The 14,787-nt window shown below is 39.7% G+C and overlaps 3 protein-coding genes across 3 annotated transcripts in view; 1 reads left to right on the forward strand and 2 right to left on the reverse strand.

The window, feature by feature from the left end:
* The window catches only part of ing4 (inhibitor of growth family, member 4), a 7,639-nt gene extending 3,323 nt beyond the window's left edge, over positions 1 to 4,316 (reverse strand). Inside the window, exons 1-6 of the mRNA XM_005731920.2 lie at positions 4,190 to 4,316; positions 3,699 to 3,770; positions 2,514 to 2,680; positions 2,289 to 2,403; positions 2,083 to 2,194; positions 1,829 to 1,973 (exon numbers count right to left, since the gene is read on the reverse strand). Coding sequence (XP_005731977.1) covers positions 1,829 to 1,973; positions 2,083 to 2,194; positions 2,289 to 2,403; positions 2,514 to 2,680; positions 3,699 to 3,770; positions 4,190 to 4,226 — 648 coding nt within the window. The 5' untranslated portion in view covers positions 4,227 to 4,316. The remainder of the gene's footprint in view (positions 1 to 1,828; positions 1,974 to 2,082; positions 2,195 to 2,288; positions 2,404 to 2,513; positions 2,681 to 3,698; positions 3,771 to 4,189) is intronic.
* Positions 4,317 to 5,100: 784 nt separating this feature from the next.
* nop2 (NOP2 nucleolar protein homolog (yeast)) lies at positions 5,101 to 11,284 on the reverse strand. The gene is made up of 17 exons (XM_005731928.1): positions 11,154 to 11,284; positions 10,516 to 10,643; positions 10,377 to 10,419; positions 10,233 to 10,297; positions 9,137 to 9,236; positions 8,863 to 9,019; positions 8,359 to 8,584; positions 8,051 to 8,250; positions 7,792 to 7,881; positions 7,141 to 7,228; positions 6,914 to 7,054; positions 6,687 to 6,826; positions 6,505 to 6,594; positions 6,275 to 6,397; positions 6,085 to 6,182; positions 5,870 to 6,006; positions 5,101 to 5,775 (listed from the first exon to the last, which is right to left on the reverse strand). The coding sequence occupies exons 2-17, from the start codon at positions 10,619 to 10,621 to the stop codon at positions 5,360 to 5,362; spliced, it is 2,220 nt and encodes a 739-aa protein (XP_005731985.1). The 5' UTR covers positions 10,622 to 10,643; positions 11,154 to 11,284; the 3' UTR covers positions 5,101 to 5,359.
* Positions 11,285 to 11,451: 167 nt separating this feature from the next.
* Positions 11,452 to 14,016, forward strand: emg1 (EMG1 N1-specific pseudouridine methyltransferase). Its single transcript, XM_005731927.1, has 5 exons — positions 11,452 to 11,654; positions 11,801 to 11,902; positions 13,018 to 13,159; positions 13,319 to 13,524; positions 13,626 to 14,016. Exons 1-5 carry the CDS (start codon positions 11,505 to 11,507, stop codon positions 13,737 to 13,739), a joined length of 714 nt encoding a protein of 237 aa, XP_005731984.1. The 5' UTR covers positions 11,452 to 11,504; the 3' UTR covers positions 13,740 to 14,016.
* The last annotated feature ends 771 nt before the right edge of the window (positions 14,017 to 14,787 follow it).

The raw sequence follows: 14,787 nt of genomic DNA on the forward strand, positions 1-14,787 counted from the left end.
ATTTTCAAGGATTTCAAGCACCCGTACGAACCCTGACATACTGTAACTGGTTAAAACAAACACATGTAACTGCCGCCAAGTTAAAAATATACCGACCATAAGCACTAAATGAAAAAAAAAAAACTGTTTCCCTGTGTTTGGTGGTTCCGAGGACATCAGAGGGATGTGTGTGAGTATTTCACTATAACCAAACCTCTTTTAATTTGGTTCGTATTGAAACAGCAGAACAAAACTCAAATAAAAGTGGGCAATCATTAATATATTTAATTTTGTTATTGCCAAACAAAATGGGATCAGTGGATATGTGGATAAGGACAGCACATTGAACCCAAACAACCGGACATCTCCCTCTCAAGTTCAGTAAAGACAATAAAAAGGGACATTTCATCTTATGCCAAAAGACAACTGTCACAAGCTAAATGAAGCAACTGCAAAGAAAGCATCCCAAGACTCTCTGTGGTCCAGCCTCCTTTGTGTGTTTACACAGAAATGCTCTTTTCTCCAATGAAAAGAGCCAGAAAACACCAGAAAATATATAAAGCGTTCAGAACACCAGTTCTTGTTTCTGTTACTCTGTATGATTTGCCTTTATATTATGACACTTGAAGTGGGTTATAAAATTGATTTGGTTGTGCTCTGCGACCAGACCTTATCGTTTGGTCTAACTCCCAAAAACTTGCGTACGTCATTGAGCTGACGGTACCATGGGAGGAAGCAATCGAGGAAGCATTTGAGCGTAAGAAGCTGCAGTATGCCAACTTGGCAGCTGAAGCAGAGGACAGAAGTTGGAAGATCAAGGTGCGCCTGGTGGAATTGGGGTGCAGGGGCTTTGTTGCCAGTACAACAGCAAAACTGCTTAGAGAGATTGGGATCAGACAGGCACAACGACAGGCTATAAGAGAATTAACTAACACTGCTGAGAGGACCAGTTAAAAAGGGCTGACTTCACTTGGGCAGCAAAGGCAGTCCAGCTAACTGTGAGAGAAAAGAAAATATTCCGCTCTTCTTCCCTTTTCTAGGAGGCAGTAGGGAGGAAGAGCGTACAGCCCGATCCGGCAGGGAGGTGTGGGAAGCCAGATCGTGCGCCCCCCTTCCGGCTCTCCTCTCTGCTCTCTCCTATCTTGTCCCTTTTCTCTTACTTCTCTCTATCACCTTTTCTATCCCTTTGAAGAAGTGAGGCTCCATAAATGCTAAAGAGGTAAGTATTATTTCTCAGTTACAGTGAATAGATAGGAGAAAATAAACTGTAGAAAACTAAACAGAAGAAAGAAGAAGAGAAATAACAATTTAACATAAACTAGTGACACACTCCGTGGCCTGAGCAACCCTGGTAGGCCCTCATTGGACGAGGGTGTCTAGTGATAATGGGCGAAACACCTGATGAATCCAAGGTCCACTACTGACGATGTGTCCCAAATCTTAATATGATAATCTAGATCAAATCTCTAATCTACCAAAAAATTGCAGATTTGCTTGGGTAAAAGACCGAAAGTTTTTTTTTTCTGTATATGTCTGAAATAAAGATACAATACAATACAAAAAAGTTGAGGCACACAACGATATGTGTTGCTGGTAAAGTTCCTGGGCTGCCTTTCCTCAAGATTCTCTCCATTCAAAGAAATGCATTATCAGAGACTATAACATCTAGTCCTTTTACTGAATCATTACTTGTGCTCTAAACCATGTACCCTTTCAAATTTTATAATTTTCTAAGCAGGTTCACTGTACAAACGACAACACACATTCATCAACATTAAATGTAAATGTCCATACCAATCTCATGTGTCCTCTGATTGACTGTAAGAGGGCATTTTAATACAAAACTCACATCAGTGTTGTCACAGCCGATCATCTCGCCATAGGAGACCTGATGACATAGGCAGTAGGTGGGCTCGTTGGGGTCCACTGGCATATCCAGCACATCGGATGGGTGCACATTCCCAAAGTTGGAAGAAGGGCTGTTGAATTCTCCTCTGATGATTAAAAAATGTTGTATGTGAGAAAAAGAGTATGACACTAACTTAAAAGGAAAAAAAAACAACAATGACGAGACCATCAAAAGCAAAACAATGCACAACGTACGGCTGAAGGAGTTTCACTTTCTTCTGTGCACTCTTAGGACTGCTGTCTTCATCTGAACTCTTCACTTTAGACCTCGTTTTAGCTGCCTTCTTCTCCTTTTGCCTGGAATCTCCTGGGATTACAAAAGCATGCAAGACACGCATTATATTGAGTTTGGATTTACTTAACTGAGCACATAACTGTGGGCAAATACAGTGTTAACCCACCTTTCTTCCCCTTACTAGAGGTGGAATCATAGTCTGTGCTCTCGATTTGCTTTTCCTTCAGGTCAGCCTCAAACCGAGCCAGATCCGTGTCCAGACGTCTGATGTGTTTATCCACCTACACAAAATTCAGGCCATGCTTACTTAAATACAGGGCAGTGTATTTTTCAAGTTATTTTCTCCCAATAAACATGTATCTAAAATAGGTTTATTTTCTAAGATACCAACCATTTCATAGGTCTGCATGGCCAGCTGCACCTTGTCATCTCCAAACTCCTTGCATTTACTGTATGACTGCTGGATCTGCCTCAGTATGGACAGCTTTTGCTCAGAGGAGAGAGTCCGGGCATTGGCAGTGTATTCTTTAGCCAGAGAGTCTATCTGGCCTTTAAGATCTAAACAAAAATAAAAATAAAAATAAAATAAAAAAAGATGAGAAGAACTTCTAAACAACGCTGTCTGTAATTACAAAGATAATTTTAATACCTCACACAAATAAGTCAAAATGTTTTTGAAAATAACACAATTGGATATTCAGTTTTCTTATTTAACAAGCATAAAACCAGCAACCTAAAACAGTAAATTATGATCTTAAGGCTTCAAAAATGTTAATAAACTTTTGGGTTCTATACATTCATCTTCTTCTCCTTATCTGTTTCTGGTTGCTGGGGTGGCTTGAGCCTATCCCAGCTGCCAAAAGCAGGATACACCCAGCACAGCTCGCCCTTCTATTTGCACAGCTAACACTGACAGACGGACAACAAATTTAGAATCACCAATTAATCTAACTCCATGCATGTCTTTGAACTGTGGGAAGACGTCAAAGCACCCGGAGAGAACCCATACAAGTACGAGGAGAACATGTAAACTTCAGGCAGAAGGACTTCAACTGGATTTAAACCCAGGACCTACTTGCTGTAAGTAGACAGCACTAACCACAACCAAACCTTTAAAAATGTTTTTGCTTAGCACATATAAATACATAATAACACACCTAATTGTTTTCACTCTGTATAATTATTATTGTTATTATTATTAATATTATTTTTATTTATTTTATTTTGATCATTTATTTGTTTTGGGGTTTAAAAATAATATTTAAATAAAGATGACTTAAAAATGTTATTATGTGACTCCTCATCACACATTAAGATAGGGTTCGAGCTGTGTCAATGTAAGAGCACTAAATAAAAATACATCCAAGTGTTAAAGAAGAACAAGACTAATAATAATAATAATAATAATAATAATAATTATTATTATTATTATTATTATAATTAGGGGCTTTTTTTCGTTAGTAATCTAATGATTCCTCGGACTTTCGTTGGGGTCCCTGTGTGGGGGTAACCCATTTACCTCCATTTAAGGACCGTGTTTTGTGGGTTAATGAAGATCCGTGCTCACTGAGCTTACCCTCTGTGCGTTGATCTAGATCCCTCATCAAATTAAAGTTCCTCTGCAACTCGAAGGGCAGGTTTTCTATGCCTGGTGTGGCAGGAAGGCAGGAGAACAAAGATTTTTAAGACATCAACACAAAACAATGAAATAACAACACTGGCTAGCTCAATCTAATGTCTGAAGTGATGCTTTTTCGGTTAAGCTTTAAAATTCTCAAACACCCCATTAAACAACAAGTGGCACAAATACAGCTGACTATGAATGCTAACTGCATTTAACTTGTGCCAGTAGTGGCAATACAGGATGCTTGCGAGCCTTTCTTTGCTCCCTTGCGACGCGCTATTCCAGCAAATAGACTGAGCCTAAACCGCTAACCGTTAGGAAACCGTTAGAACATTCCCTTCCGCGCTGAAGCTGATCAGGAGATACACTACACAAAGAAATTAAACTATAAAACGACTAAGAATGTTTTTCAATGCGTCAGAAACACATGCAAATTCACTTACTGTCCAAATAATGCTCCAAATACATTCCCGCCGCCATCTTGGAAAATGTAAACAACACAGCTTCCGGACCGAGATAGAGCTGATCTGATTGGTTATCTCCAGAGCGCACCCAACACCGAAGGAAGAATCAACTGCCATCCAAAGTACGGCCAATTACAGGTGTAATACTCAAATTATCATATAGGTAATAAACAATAACAGGTATGCAAGAGCGTCCAAGATGTACTCCGTTTAGAGATGGTCTTTTGTATTTTTATCAAGATTATTATAGTTAATCTCAACTAAAGAATAAAAATATAAACGTCTTTAGGTGACTGAATGAAAATAAATAAATGAAACAACCTTGTGAAATTACAACACATATTACAAGAAATGTCTTTATATTTTCTGAAAATGTGAAATAGATGCAGCAATTTACTGGAACACATGTAAACATAAGTGGTGATGATCTGAACCAAAAATTTCAAATTTGGATTTGTGAGTCTCTAAGACCGGTTTCCACTGATTTTCAGTCCAGTTCTTGTCTAATTTGGCATACCTCAGCTTTTTCCCCATTTCCCTTCTTTAGACAATGGAACGGTGGCCGTCGAGAACTGCTGAGACTTCTGATGCCCCTTCAGCAAACAGATGGATTCAGAAGGACCTCTCAGGTCCCAAGTCAAGTCTTTGCTGGATTTGTTAGTTTTTTAAGAAAATTACTTTTAAACACTGTTCATCTGCAGTAGATTTTTTTTATACCCACCACTCCTCCATTTGTCCAATTTCCTCTAATTTTTTTTAAGGACACACTGCACTAAAATAAGTTTTTAACTACAAGCTTTTTGAGAATAATCTGATATGTTTGGACACAACACTGTTTCATCCTTTGAGTTAGGTGCCTCTTTTGTGTGTGAATGATTCATAGGTCAGTATTAAATGTTCTTAAAAGATTTATTTCTCACAGGATTATGGAAAGCATTGAATCTGTATACAGAAATAAAAAAAAAGAAAGCTCCAGCTTTAGTAGGAGCATTGTTTGAGAGTCCAATCATCAGCACGCAGCCATGTTACAATCACGTTTGACACAATTGCTGCACAAACAGAGCAGCTTCATCAGACAGAGGTGGATCCAGGTGTGTAACAAAGCTTTAATATAATCCAAACATGCATTTAACACACTGTCACTTTTGTTTATTGTTTTTGCAACATGTGCTTCAACTTGTTGAATTTATTCTTCCCCATTCTGTTCTTGGCCTTCATGGGTGTTTTCCTCTTTGTGGCCTGCTTTTTCTCAAACCTGCTTCCTTCCTTTGTGTCAGCTTTTGATGCTTTACCATCATCTGTTGCCTTCTTGGCTTCTGTGCCCTTCACAGTTTCTCCATCCATCTTGGCGACTTTTGCCTTTTTTGGTCCAGTATGCAACTCCTTTTTGCCTTGTGAGTTGATGATTGCTTTTTTCGTGACTGCTGTTCCATTGGCTTTGTTTTCTTGCTTCAGGCCGCCTGCCTTGTTGAGGACAGTCTTCTTTGTCTTGTCGCTCTTGGACCTTTTCTCTTCAGGAGCTTCTGTGGCCGCTGTCGTCTCAGGAGCCTCTGCCTTCTCATCTTCTACAACAACAACAACAAAGACAGATGTTACTTAGTGATGAAAGGGAAAATATCATGATACACGTAGGCATGAAGCTATGACAAAAACTCTTACCATTCCCTGGTGGTGCAGTTGGAATAATGTTGGAGAACTTCTTCAGCTTGGCCACAAAGAATCCATCCATGTTGTGGGAGTGAGAGTAAAATCGTCGCGTGAGTCGCAGAGTTGGATGGAACCTGAACTTTTTGAAACTAAAAGAAGGAAAATATTCATGTTTTATTCAATTTCTTACTTGCTCCTAAAATAATAACACTGGTTATCCAACTTACTTGGTGAAGCCTTCCTTGCCAAAGTCGAGTCCTGTGGGAACTAATTTGACGTTTCTTTTCTTTAAAGCGTAGTCCACCACCCATTCATTCTCCTCCACCTAGTTGAAAAAAATGCAATCACTTACCAAGCTCGTCTGATATTTACTATGTTTGTACATAAATTTGGTAGAAATTCAGAGTTTCCACATACAGTTATTGAACACGTGCAGTAGACCAGATATCCTCCCGATGGGGAATCAGCATTGACCGAGTCGATGGCAGACAGAATCAATTCTTTCTGCAAGTGAGCACAACGATTGATATCCACCTCATCCTGTCAGTGAACAGAAGGGCAAAAAGAAACAAGTATTAACACACTACTTAAAGCAAACAGACGTGTGTGTATATAAAGACAGAAAAAGTTTCTTTCTTGGTTTTTACCTTGCTCGTCTTCACAGCTGGATCTTTAGCAATGACGCCTGTGCCTGAGCAGGGTGCATCAAGCAGCACTCTATCAAAGCCACCCATGACCTTAAAGCAGAATTCCAACAGGTCAAAACATTGGAACTGTAATAAGGCTTAACCCCACAGATATTGGTGATCTACACATTTAGACAGGATACCTTTGGGAACTCTCTGCCGTCATAGTTGCAGACCACAGTGTTGGTGACCCCCAGACGGTGGATGTTTCCCACCACACTCTTCAGTCTTTCAGCATTGGCATCATTAGCCACTATTACCCCCGTGTTTCTCATCAGCTGAGCTAAGGGTGAGAACATCTGCATAAGGACTCCACTATTTTTAAGGGTGAAATGACAACATAATTTGCAATAAAGGCAATACATCTTACCAATATAGGTAGTCTTTCCTCCTGGAGCTGAGCTCATGTCTAATACCAACTCTCCCTCCTGTGGAGACAGCGCCATGACTGGCAGAAAGCTGGAGGCTCCTTGGAGCATGTAATGACCGGCCAGATACTCCGGAGTTGCACCTAGTTAACATGTAAAGAAGCTGCAGTCACACAGATAGCATCCTTAATTGCTTAAGTTGGTCACTTACATAACTTTTGAAACCTACCTATAGGTACTGAGGAGTCATAGATAACCAACCCCACTTTAGACCATTTCCCCAGTGGATCAAGGTTCACTCCTCTGTTGATTAAAGCCTAAACAAGGAAAAGCACAAACAAGTGAATTCAATATGTAAAGACTTGAGTTTCCTCCTGTCATTTAAGTAGTTTTTCCTTTTATGACAACTTGGTGAGTGTTTGAGAAGTTGGCCCCTCCCACAATAAGGGTGACCACAGCCCTCAATAGGAGGCCTATGGCACCACTCCCTCTGTGGAACAGATTTTAACCTAGCAACCAACATCCAGCAAACATCCAGCACATTTCTCCCTGATCACATTGGCAGATGTCAATGACTGCTTTTTAGGCTTGTGAGACTTTGCTTCTTAACTCCATAATCAACAGTAAATCCATTAATACATATAATATATATGTAATATTCTATAGATCTTCTTCTGAAAATGCTAACCTAAGTACAGAATCCTTCATCCTGGCTGCCAAATTTTTGTTCAACAAAAACAATTCTATATCACAACAGATACAATCTTTAAAGCAATAAACTACCAAATAGCTAACAGTCATGACACACATTATGTATTTTAACTTGTTAAAACATTCTAAATGCCAATTTTGTCCATGTCTCTTAAGATCAGGCACCTACCTGTGCAAGGTCCCGCCTCCTTGTTTTCAGTGTATTGGTTCGAATAGTGACAGGTCTATGAATTTCATTGGCCTCGAGGAAATCAACCAGCTGTAAGGCAGAAAGAAAATATAATGTTTGAAGTCAAATAGATATTCTCAGCTAGACCTTGCATGTTTAAATCAATGCATCCATGAATTCTTTTAAATCAGGATTTAATGAAAAAACATACAAACAAACCCAAAAAACAAACCAAAACCATGCACGGAAGAAAACACACCTCTGAAAGAGGGAATAGGTCCATAAATTTTTCAATGAGGAACTCGTTGTAGCTGTAATAGGTGCAGAGATCTTTTTTCAGAAGTGAGATGTAGTCTGCTCGGTCTTTCCCCTCCTCTCTTTTTGTTGAGAAATTGCACAGGAGGTCAATGTTGTCCTTTATCCGCTGATAGATTGCCTTCAAATCTAGAGGCAGAAGTCCTAGAAAATGTGGACCAAAAAAATACGTTTTGATTGTTTGTAGAAAATCAGAGAATTTCTTTTTGCACATTTGCTGCTTTAAAAGACAAAAACTTCACAGAAACTCACCCTCCTCTGGTTTAGGAAGCCTGAATTTATCTTCTTCGTCAATGTTTGTTTTTAGTTCATCTTCTTCATCCATGTCAGCATCAGATTCCTGTTCCTGTTCCTCCTCCTCCTCGTCATCATCCTCATCCTCTTCATCCTCTTCATCATCGTCATCTTCATCACTATCAGGAGCCTTGGACTTTTTCTGCTTTTTTTCTTTCTTGGCTGCACGTTCAATGGGAAGAAGCTGGAGGTAGAAAAAAAAAGAAAAAAAAAGCTCTAAGTTAACCAGCCTCTGCTACAATGTTCTCCTAAAAATGTAACTGTAATAAGGCCTAGTGCCACTGAAAACAGAATACTCTCCCGATTTTGTAGCTCATAAGTGAAAATTTTCTAATAAAATGAGGCTTCAAACTTCACATTTCAAGGCTGGAAGAATATTTCGTTTCAGCTTCTGAATAAAACTAAAAAAAAATAAAAATAAATAAATTAAAAAGGGTAAAAAAGGTTAGAAAGAGCACATACATCCTCTCCATCACTGTCATCTTCTGCTGCTTCATCACTGTCATCCTGAACACCATAGTCATCAACCATGTCATCATCATCATCGCCTTCATCATCATCATCGCCTTCATCATCATCATCATCATAATCGCCTTCATCATCATCATCATCGTCATCGCCTTCATCATCATCGGCCTCTTTTTTCACTCCTTTTACACCCTTCTTCTGCTGGTCTTTGCCTCCCTTCTTTTCTACAACCTTTTCTTCCTCTTCCTCCTCCTCCTCATCATCTTCTTCTTCCCAGTGTTCATCACTGTCATCCTCACTTTCTTGTTCATCAATCTTGCGCTTCCTCTTTGACGGTTTCAACCATTTGCTGTTCTCATCTGTGAACCCTTTAGGGAGAAAGTAAGAAAGACAAAACTGTAAATATATGTGTATTTATTCATTTATTTCCTTGCTGAAATCATGACACATACAAGATGCATTAATAATCAATATCCATCCATCCCTCCCTCCATTCCCTTTCGGTTTTCCTATCAGGATTGTGAATGGACTGACAACTGGACCAAGCTGTTAGCAAGCCAGCCGAGAGATGCAAGCTCAAAAGCCTCTGGATAGCTCCAGGACCTCTTCCCAGTGGAACGGGCTTGAAACAACTCACTTAGGAGGTGCCAAAGAGTCTTTCTGGTGAGATGCCCTAACCACTTCAACTAGCTTTTTTCCATGTGCAGGAATAATGGCTCCACTCAAAACCCCTCCTGAATGACCAACCTTCTCACCGTGAACTTTAAGGATGAGTCCAGACAGCCTTCAAAAGGAGTTCATTTCTGCTGGTTATATCACCAATCTTATTCTTTCAGTCACTACCCAAAGCTCACACAACAGTAAACCAGTGCAGGAGCTGCATAACTGCTAACGCACCAATACTTCTGCTAGTCTCCTGCTCCTGTCTCCCTTCACTCATAAACAAAATTCTGAGGTTAACAAACCAGTTTCAGTAACTTGGGATTAGACTAACAAGGCCACCTCCTGATCGACATAGCACTGAACCCCTTGGACCCCTCCTTCAGGTGGTGAGACCCAAGAGGACGAACAGCAGATGCTGCCAACGAGCCGCGGAAACCTCAATCCGGGTGAAGTAAAATGTTTCAATCCTTGTTTTTCCATAGAAGGCTTATGAATCACATTTAGTCTGGCTGTTCACCTTGGACCATTATCCCTTGCTGATATTCCCATAATTGCCCTTGATAATCAATAATAAACAACTGCTTACATAGCTGTAATGATACTGGAGAAGGATGGTCCATCAAAACAACAATCTCATGCTTGCATCTGGGCAAATATTTAAATCATGCGTTGACCAGACTGAGCAAAAGTTAATTGTTTACCTTTCTTAGGCTTTTCCTCAGCAACATCTTTGGGCTTTTTCAAACTCTGGATTCTCTTTGCAGCTCTGAAACATTTTAACATGAATTAGGAGCTTGTAAACACATTTGTTTTATGTCATGTTACATCCTCAGTCCACCTCTTACCTTTTTCTGGCTCTACTTGAGAGACGTTTTGATCCAGTGTCCTCTGCAAAGATTAAATATAAAAAAATAACACAATGTTGACAGCGTGTTTTACTAAACCTCCAAAACAGAAACTTTTGACTTGGAAAGGGATAGTTACCATCAGGTATAAACTTGGCCAACTCTGTCTCTGCTCCCTGCTGCTTCCGGGTTTTTTTACCCGGACCTTTCTTCAACTTCTTGGAGGGATCCAACTTCCGACCCATGATTTCCTTCTACACAGACAGTCTGAAAAAGAAAACACAGCAAGAGTGTTTTAAAACCCTAAGACAAAACAAAAAATACAGTATATGTAAAAGAGAGGAGCGTCATTGAAGAAAAAAAGTAAAACTGTTTTGGATGGAGATCTGCGGGAAAGAAAACCGTCCAACATCAGTACAATAAATTCAGCTCCAACACAACCAATGCTCTTTATAATTATAAGCAGTGATTAAATTATGTAGTGTTACAGAGAGGGTCTCTATACTGTTGAAACAGTAATAAATATGTTTGGTTATAACAAATGATAAATCGTTTATTACAAATTCTCCCACTTCATCTGCTGGGGATTAAACTGTTTAAATATTAATGTATGATCAGACTGTTATCAAACAGCCTCGTTAAAAACTTGTGACCAGTTTCACAGCCATTACCTGACCGCAGTTTTAAAAAGTATACCCTTACAACTCAAAGCTTATCGCCACTGAACCGCTCTTTAGCTGCAGCGCGAATCGCAGCATCGATTCTTCAAATACTCACCAATAAACCGGATACTTTAAGGTCCGCAGACACTAATTATAGTGTGATTGTGGAGCGATGCAGGACGAAAATTTCTACACGTGAAATTTCCTTCAACACGTTGTAGCGTGACATCCGGCGCACAATAGTGACGAAAGGGTGGCGCGCGCAGAACGAGGGCGCTGAGGAAACACGTTTTATTTTATTAAGATAAAACTGACTGATTTTTTTTTACCACATACTTACATATTCAAAATCTAGCTACCTTCATAAAAACCCCACAAATGAAATTTTTATGTGCAATACACTCACCTGTGAACGCGCACCTCTGCAGTGACGTGAACTTCCTGCGACAGTCCAGAGGAAGGCATCATGGCGGCGGGTAATGGGAAGAAGCGTGGTCTTGAACATTTGGACGAATATGAACCTAAACCAGCCAAACATCTCCGCAGCCTGCACGACCGCATGGCGGAGAGGAGGCTGGTGGTTATTCTGGAGGGAGCGTCGTTAGAGACGGTGAAGGTAAGGCGCTATGGAGCTGTCTTTGCGCGTTGTTGTGATGCAACCCCTACCCGTTTTTAGTGGAAGTGACACCAACAACGATGCTTAATAATAACTTAACTTAAGGCGAGTTAATACGTGCTTTTGGCTTGTTTTTCATATTTCAGGTCGGGAAAACATTTGAGCTGTTAAATTGCGACCAACACAAAAATATGATCATCAAAAGTGGAAGAGATCCCGGAAAAATAAGACCAGATATCACACATCAGGTAAACACTCATTCCTCAATAATAATGTACAGCCTTATTCGTCACTTGTGTTTGTCAGTCTGTCACAGTTAACCAGAGTGGAGTTTCATTGCATTTAAGTCATTGTAATTATGTGCTATCAAACACACTGTGCATGTTTGATAGCACAGTACTGAGCATCAAGCCTGTCATTTAGTTTTATTTCTGCATTTAAAAAGTAATCTGGGGAGCAATCCTCCCCCAGTATGAATCAAAGCGCTAAAAGAGCATATTCATATCTTTTTCTCTCTTTCTTTTTTTTTTGTGTAGCATGGTTTCTGGGATCTAACGCTTTCCAAAAGTCCCCTTTAGAAATAAATAGATCCTTATGATTACTTTTTAGTGCTCCTTACTCTGGTACTTATTGTATGCACAGTATTGTGGTCTTAATTCATATTAATTTGTCTTAGTCTGTGATATTTATAATCTGTGACATATTGTTTTTTTTTAATAATTACAGAAATACAGTATCATTGACTCAACATCCCTAACATCTGGACCTGCTCAAATCCTACTACTTAGGAACTATTACAGTGTAACTGAGGGACAAAAACAAAACCAGCATGTTTCATTAGCTGACTTTTGATACTACTGCATCAGTAATATTTCACTAATCTGAATAGTGCACATATATAACAGTATAGTATGAATAAAAAGTACTAAGTAGTGTAAGAATAATATGAAGTAGTGTAAGAAGTACTTTAGGAAAAAAACAACCAAAAAAACTATCAAAAATAAAAGTAGGACAACAGACATGAGCCGCTTTTGTGCGCATTTTATTGAGACAGGGATATGTACATGATTGTGAGTCAGTTGCCTTTTGTTTGTATTGTAATACCTACCTACCTGAACTTTTTATATCTTGGCCTAACACTTAATAAGGAAACTGAAAAATGAAACAAAATACTTTGCAGGCAATCTGAAACTAAATTGTAAAATTAAATTGAAATAAAAATCAATACATCAAGTCTGAAACTTAACTAGAGTGTTTTTTATTATTTATCCTTTATGTCTGTGTTTTCTTATATAAAGCGTAGTGGCATGTTTGTGATGAAGGGCTGTATGAATGGTTTTAACTTTGAACTGTGTATTTCCAGTGTTTGCTCATGCTGATGGACAGTCCGTTGAACAGGGCGGGGCTGTTGCAGGTTTACATCCACACAGAGAAAAACGCTTTAATCGAGATCAACCCGCAGACCCGCATCCCAAGAACATTCACACGTTTCTGTGGCCTTATGGGTAAACTATAACTGTTATTTTTTTCTGCATGGATAATACACATACTGATCATGCTGTAGGCATTGTACTTAAGTCTTATTCCCATGTGTTCTGGCTTTAAGTGAGCCTTCACTCCATTACTGTTCTCCTAATTCTTCTTTCTTCTCTCTACTTTCTTAGTTCAGCTGCTGCACAAGCTGAGTGTCAGGGCTGCTGATGGTCCTCAGAAGCTCCTGAGGATGATTAAAAATCCAGTGTCTGATCACCTACCTCCCGGCTGCCCTCGTATCAGCACCTCCTTCTCTTCAGGAGAGGCCGTGTGCCCACGGACTTTGGTACCAGAGGGACCAGCTGCAGTGGTGATTGGAGCATTCGCACATGGAGCGGTGAGAAATATATTGAGGCATTCTCTTTTACAGACTCTTTTAGTCTGTTACAGTTATGTCAAATACTCCTTGTGTGTTACTGATGTCTCTGTCCTTATTAGGTTAACGTGGACTACACAGAGAAGACAGTGTCCATCAGTAACTACCCCCTGTCTGCAGCACTGACCTGTGCCAAGATGTGCTCTGCCTTTGAGGAGGTGTGGGGCATCCTGTGACGGATAGAAAAGTGCTGATGCTGACTGGAAAGAGACAGTTGACTATATGGACTTTATTTCAGTGCACTAGAAATACTGGACTGAGTGTCCACTGATGCCCAATGTTCTATCCTGCTATACACTGTCCTGTATATGTATTCGATGGCATGTGAGCACCATGTGGAAGACACATTGGTTCCTTTTCCATGCAGGAGCATGGCAGTTATTTTTATACCAGTATAAATTGCAGTTTTGATTATGGATTGTTGTAGTTACATTAAAATGTGTGACTAAATAACGACTGCTCTTGATTTGTGCAAAGTTTCACACATAGACAACCATAAACTACAAGATGGACATCGCTACTTTGATGTCACCCACTGATTATAAAGTCCTGCTTCGAAGCATCAAGATAATGTAATGAGAGACAGAATTGACTGTGAAACCACGATACCAGAAAAATACTCCCTTCTGAAATGATCACAGTTTGACAAATGACATAACATTTTATTCAACATGACCCAAGCCTCATGACTCAGCCCATAAACTCATCAAGATAGTATTCAGAGGTCAAGTCTAAGAGCTGTTTTGCAATTGTCTCCTAGTGAGGTTTTTCAAGTGACATCATGTGCATAATGCTTTTAGAGTCCATATTGGGTGTCATACAATCACCGGTTGCTAGGGACGTGTATTCTCCAACTGGCTGACAGTGGTTTCTCGAGGTTGCCGTCTCTCCCAGGATAAAATCAGTTGCAAAGAAGGTGCTGCATTAAAAGCACGTTGGTCTGGTTACTAGCAGATTGCCATGGTTGCCTGCAGTTTTAGTTTATCTGCCAGCATTTGCCAACTACTAGTCTAGCAGTAGTAAAACTTGAAAGAATGCAACACGAAATGGCGAATGTTTGCCCTCAGAATAAAGTTCAGCCTCAGTGCTGCAGCCAATATATTTCAAAGGGTGCAAGTTTTACTTTGAAGGTAATAAGTTCATCACTTCCATTCAAACTGCAAAAATGTGCTGCTGATCAAAGCATTCACAAGGAGGTTTATGCTGGAAATATACCCTTTTTCC

The sequence above is a fragment of the Pundamilia nyererei genome, unplaced genomic scaffold (genome assembly GCF_000239375.1).
Source record: "Pundamilia nyererei isolate P.nyererei 1_Seehausen unplaced genomic scaffold, PunNye1.0 scaffold00045, whole genome shotgun sequence".
NCBI classification, from domain to species: domain Eukaryota; kingdom Metazoa; phylum Chordata; class Actinopteri; order Cichliformes; family Cichlidae; genus Pundamilia; species Pundamilia nyererei.

Coding starts and splice junctions, on each gene's coding strand:
- nop2 (XM_005731928.1), bottom strand. CDS start 10,621: ATGGGTCGGAAGTTGGATCCCTCCAAGAAGTTGAAGAAAGGTCCGGGT. Junction 9,020..9,136: donor AGTGATGAACACTGGGAAGA/AGAAGATGATGA, acceptor TGATGATGAAGG/CGATGACGATGATGATGATG. Junction 6,007..6,084: donor GGCAAGGAAGGCTTCACCAA/GTAAGTTGGATA, acceptor TCCTTCTTTTAG/TTTCAAAAAGTTCAGGTTCC.
- emg1 (XM_005731927.1), top strand. CDS start 11,505: ATGGCGGCGGGTAATGGGAAGAAGCGTGGTCTTGAACATTTGGACGAA. Junction 11,655..11,800: donor CGTCGTTAGAGACGGTGAAG/GTAAGGCGCTAT, acceptor TTCATATTTCAG/GTCGGGAAAACATTTGAGCT. Junction 11,903..13,017: donor GACCAGATATCACACATCAG/GTAAACACTCAT, acceptor GTGTATTTCCAG/TGTTTGCTCATGCTGATGGA.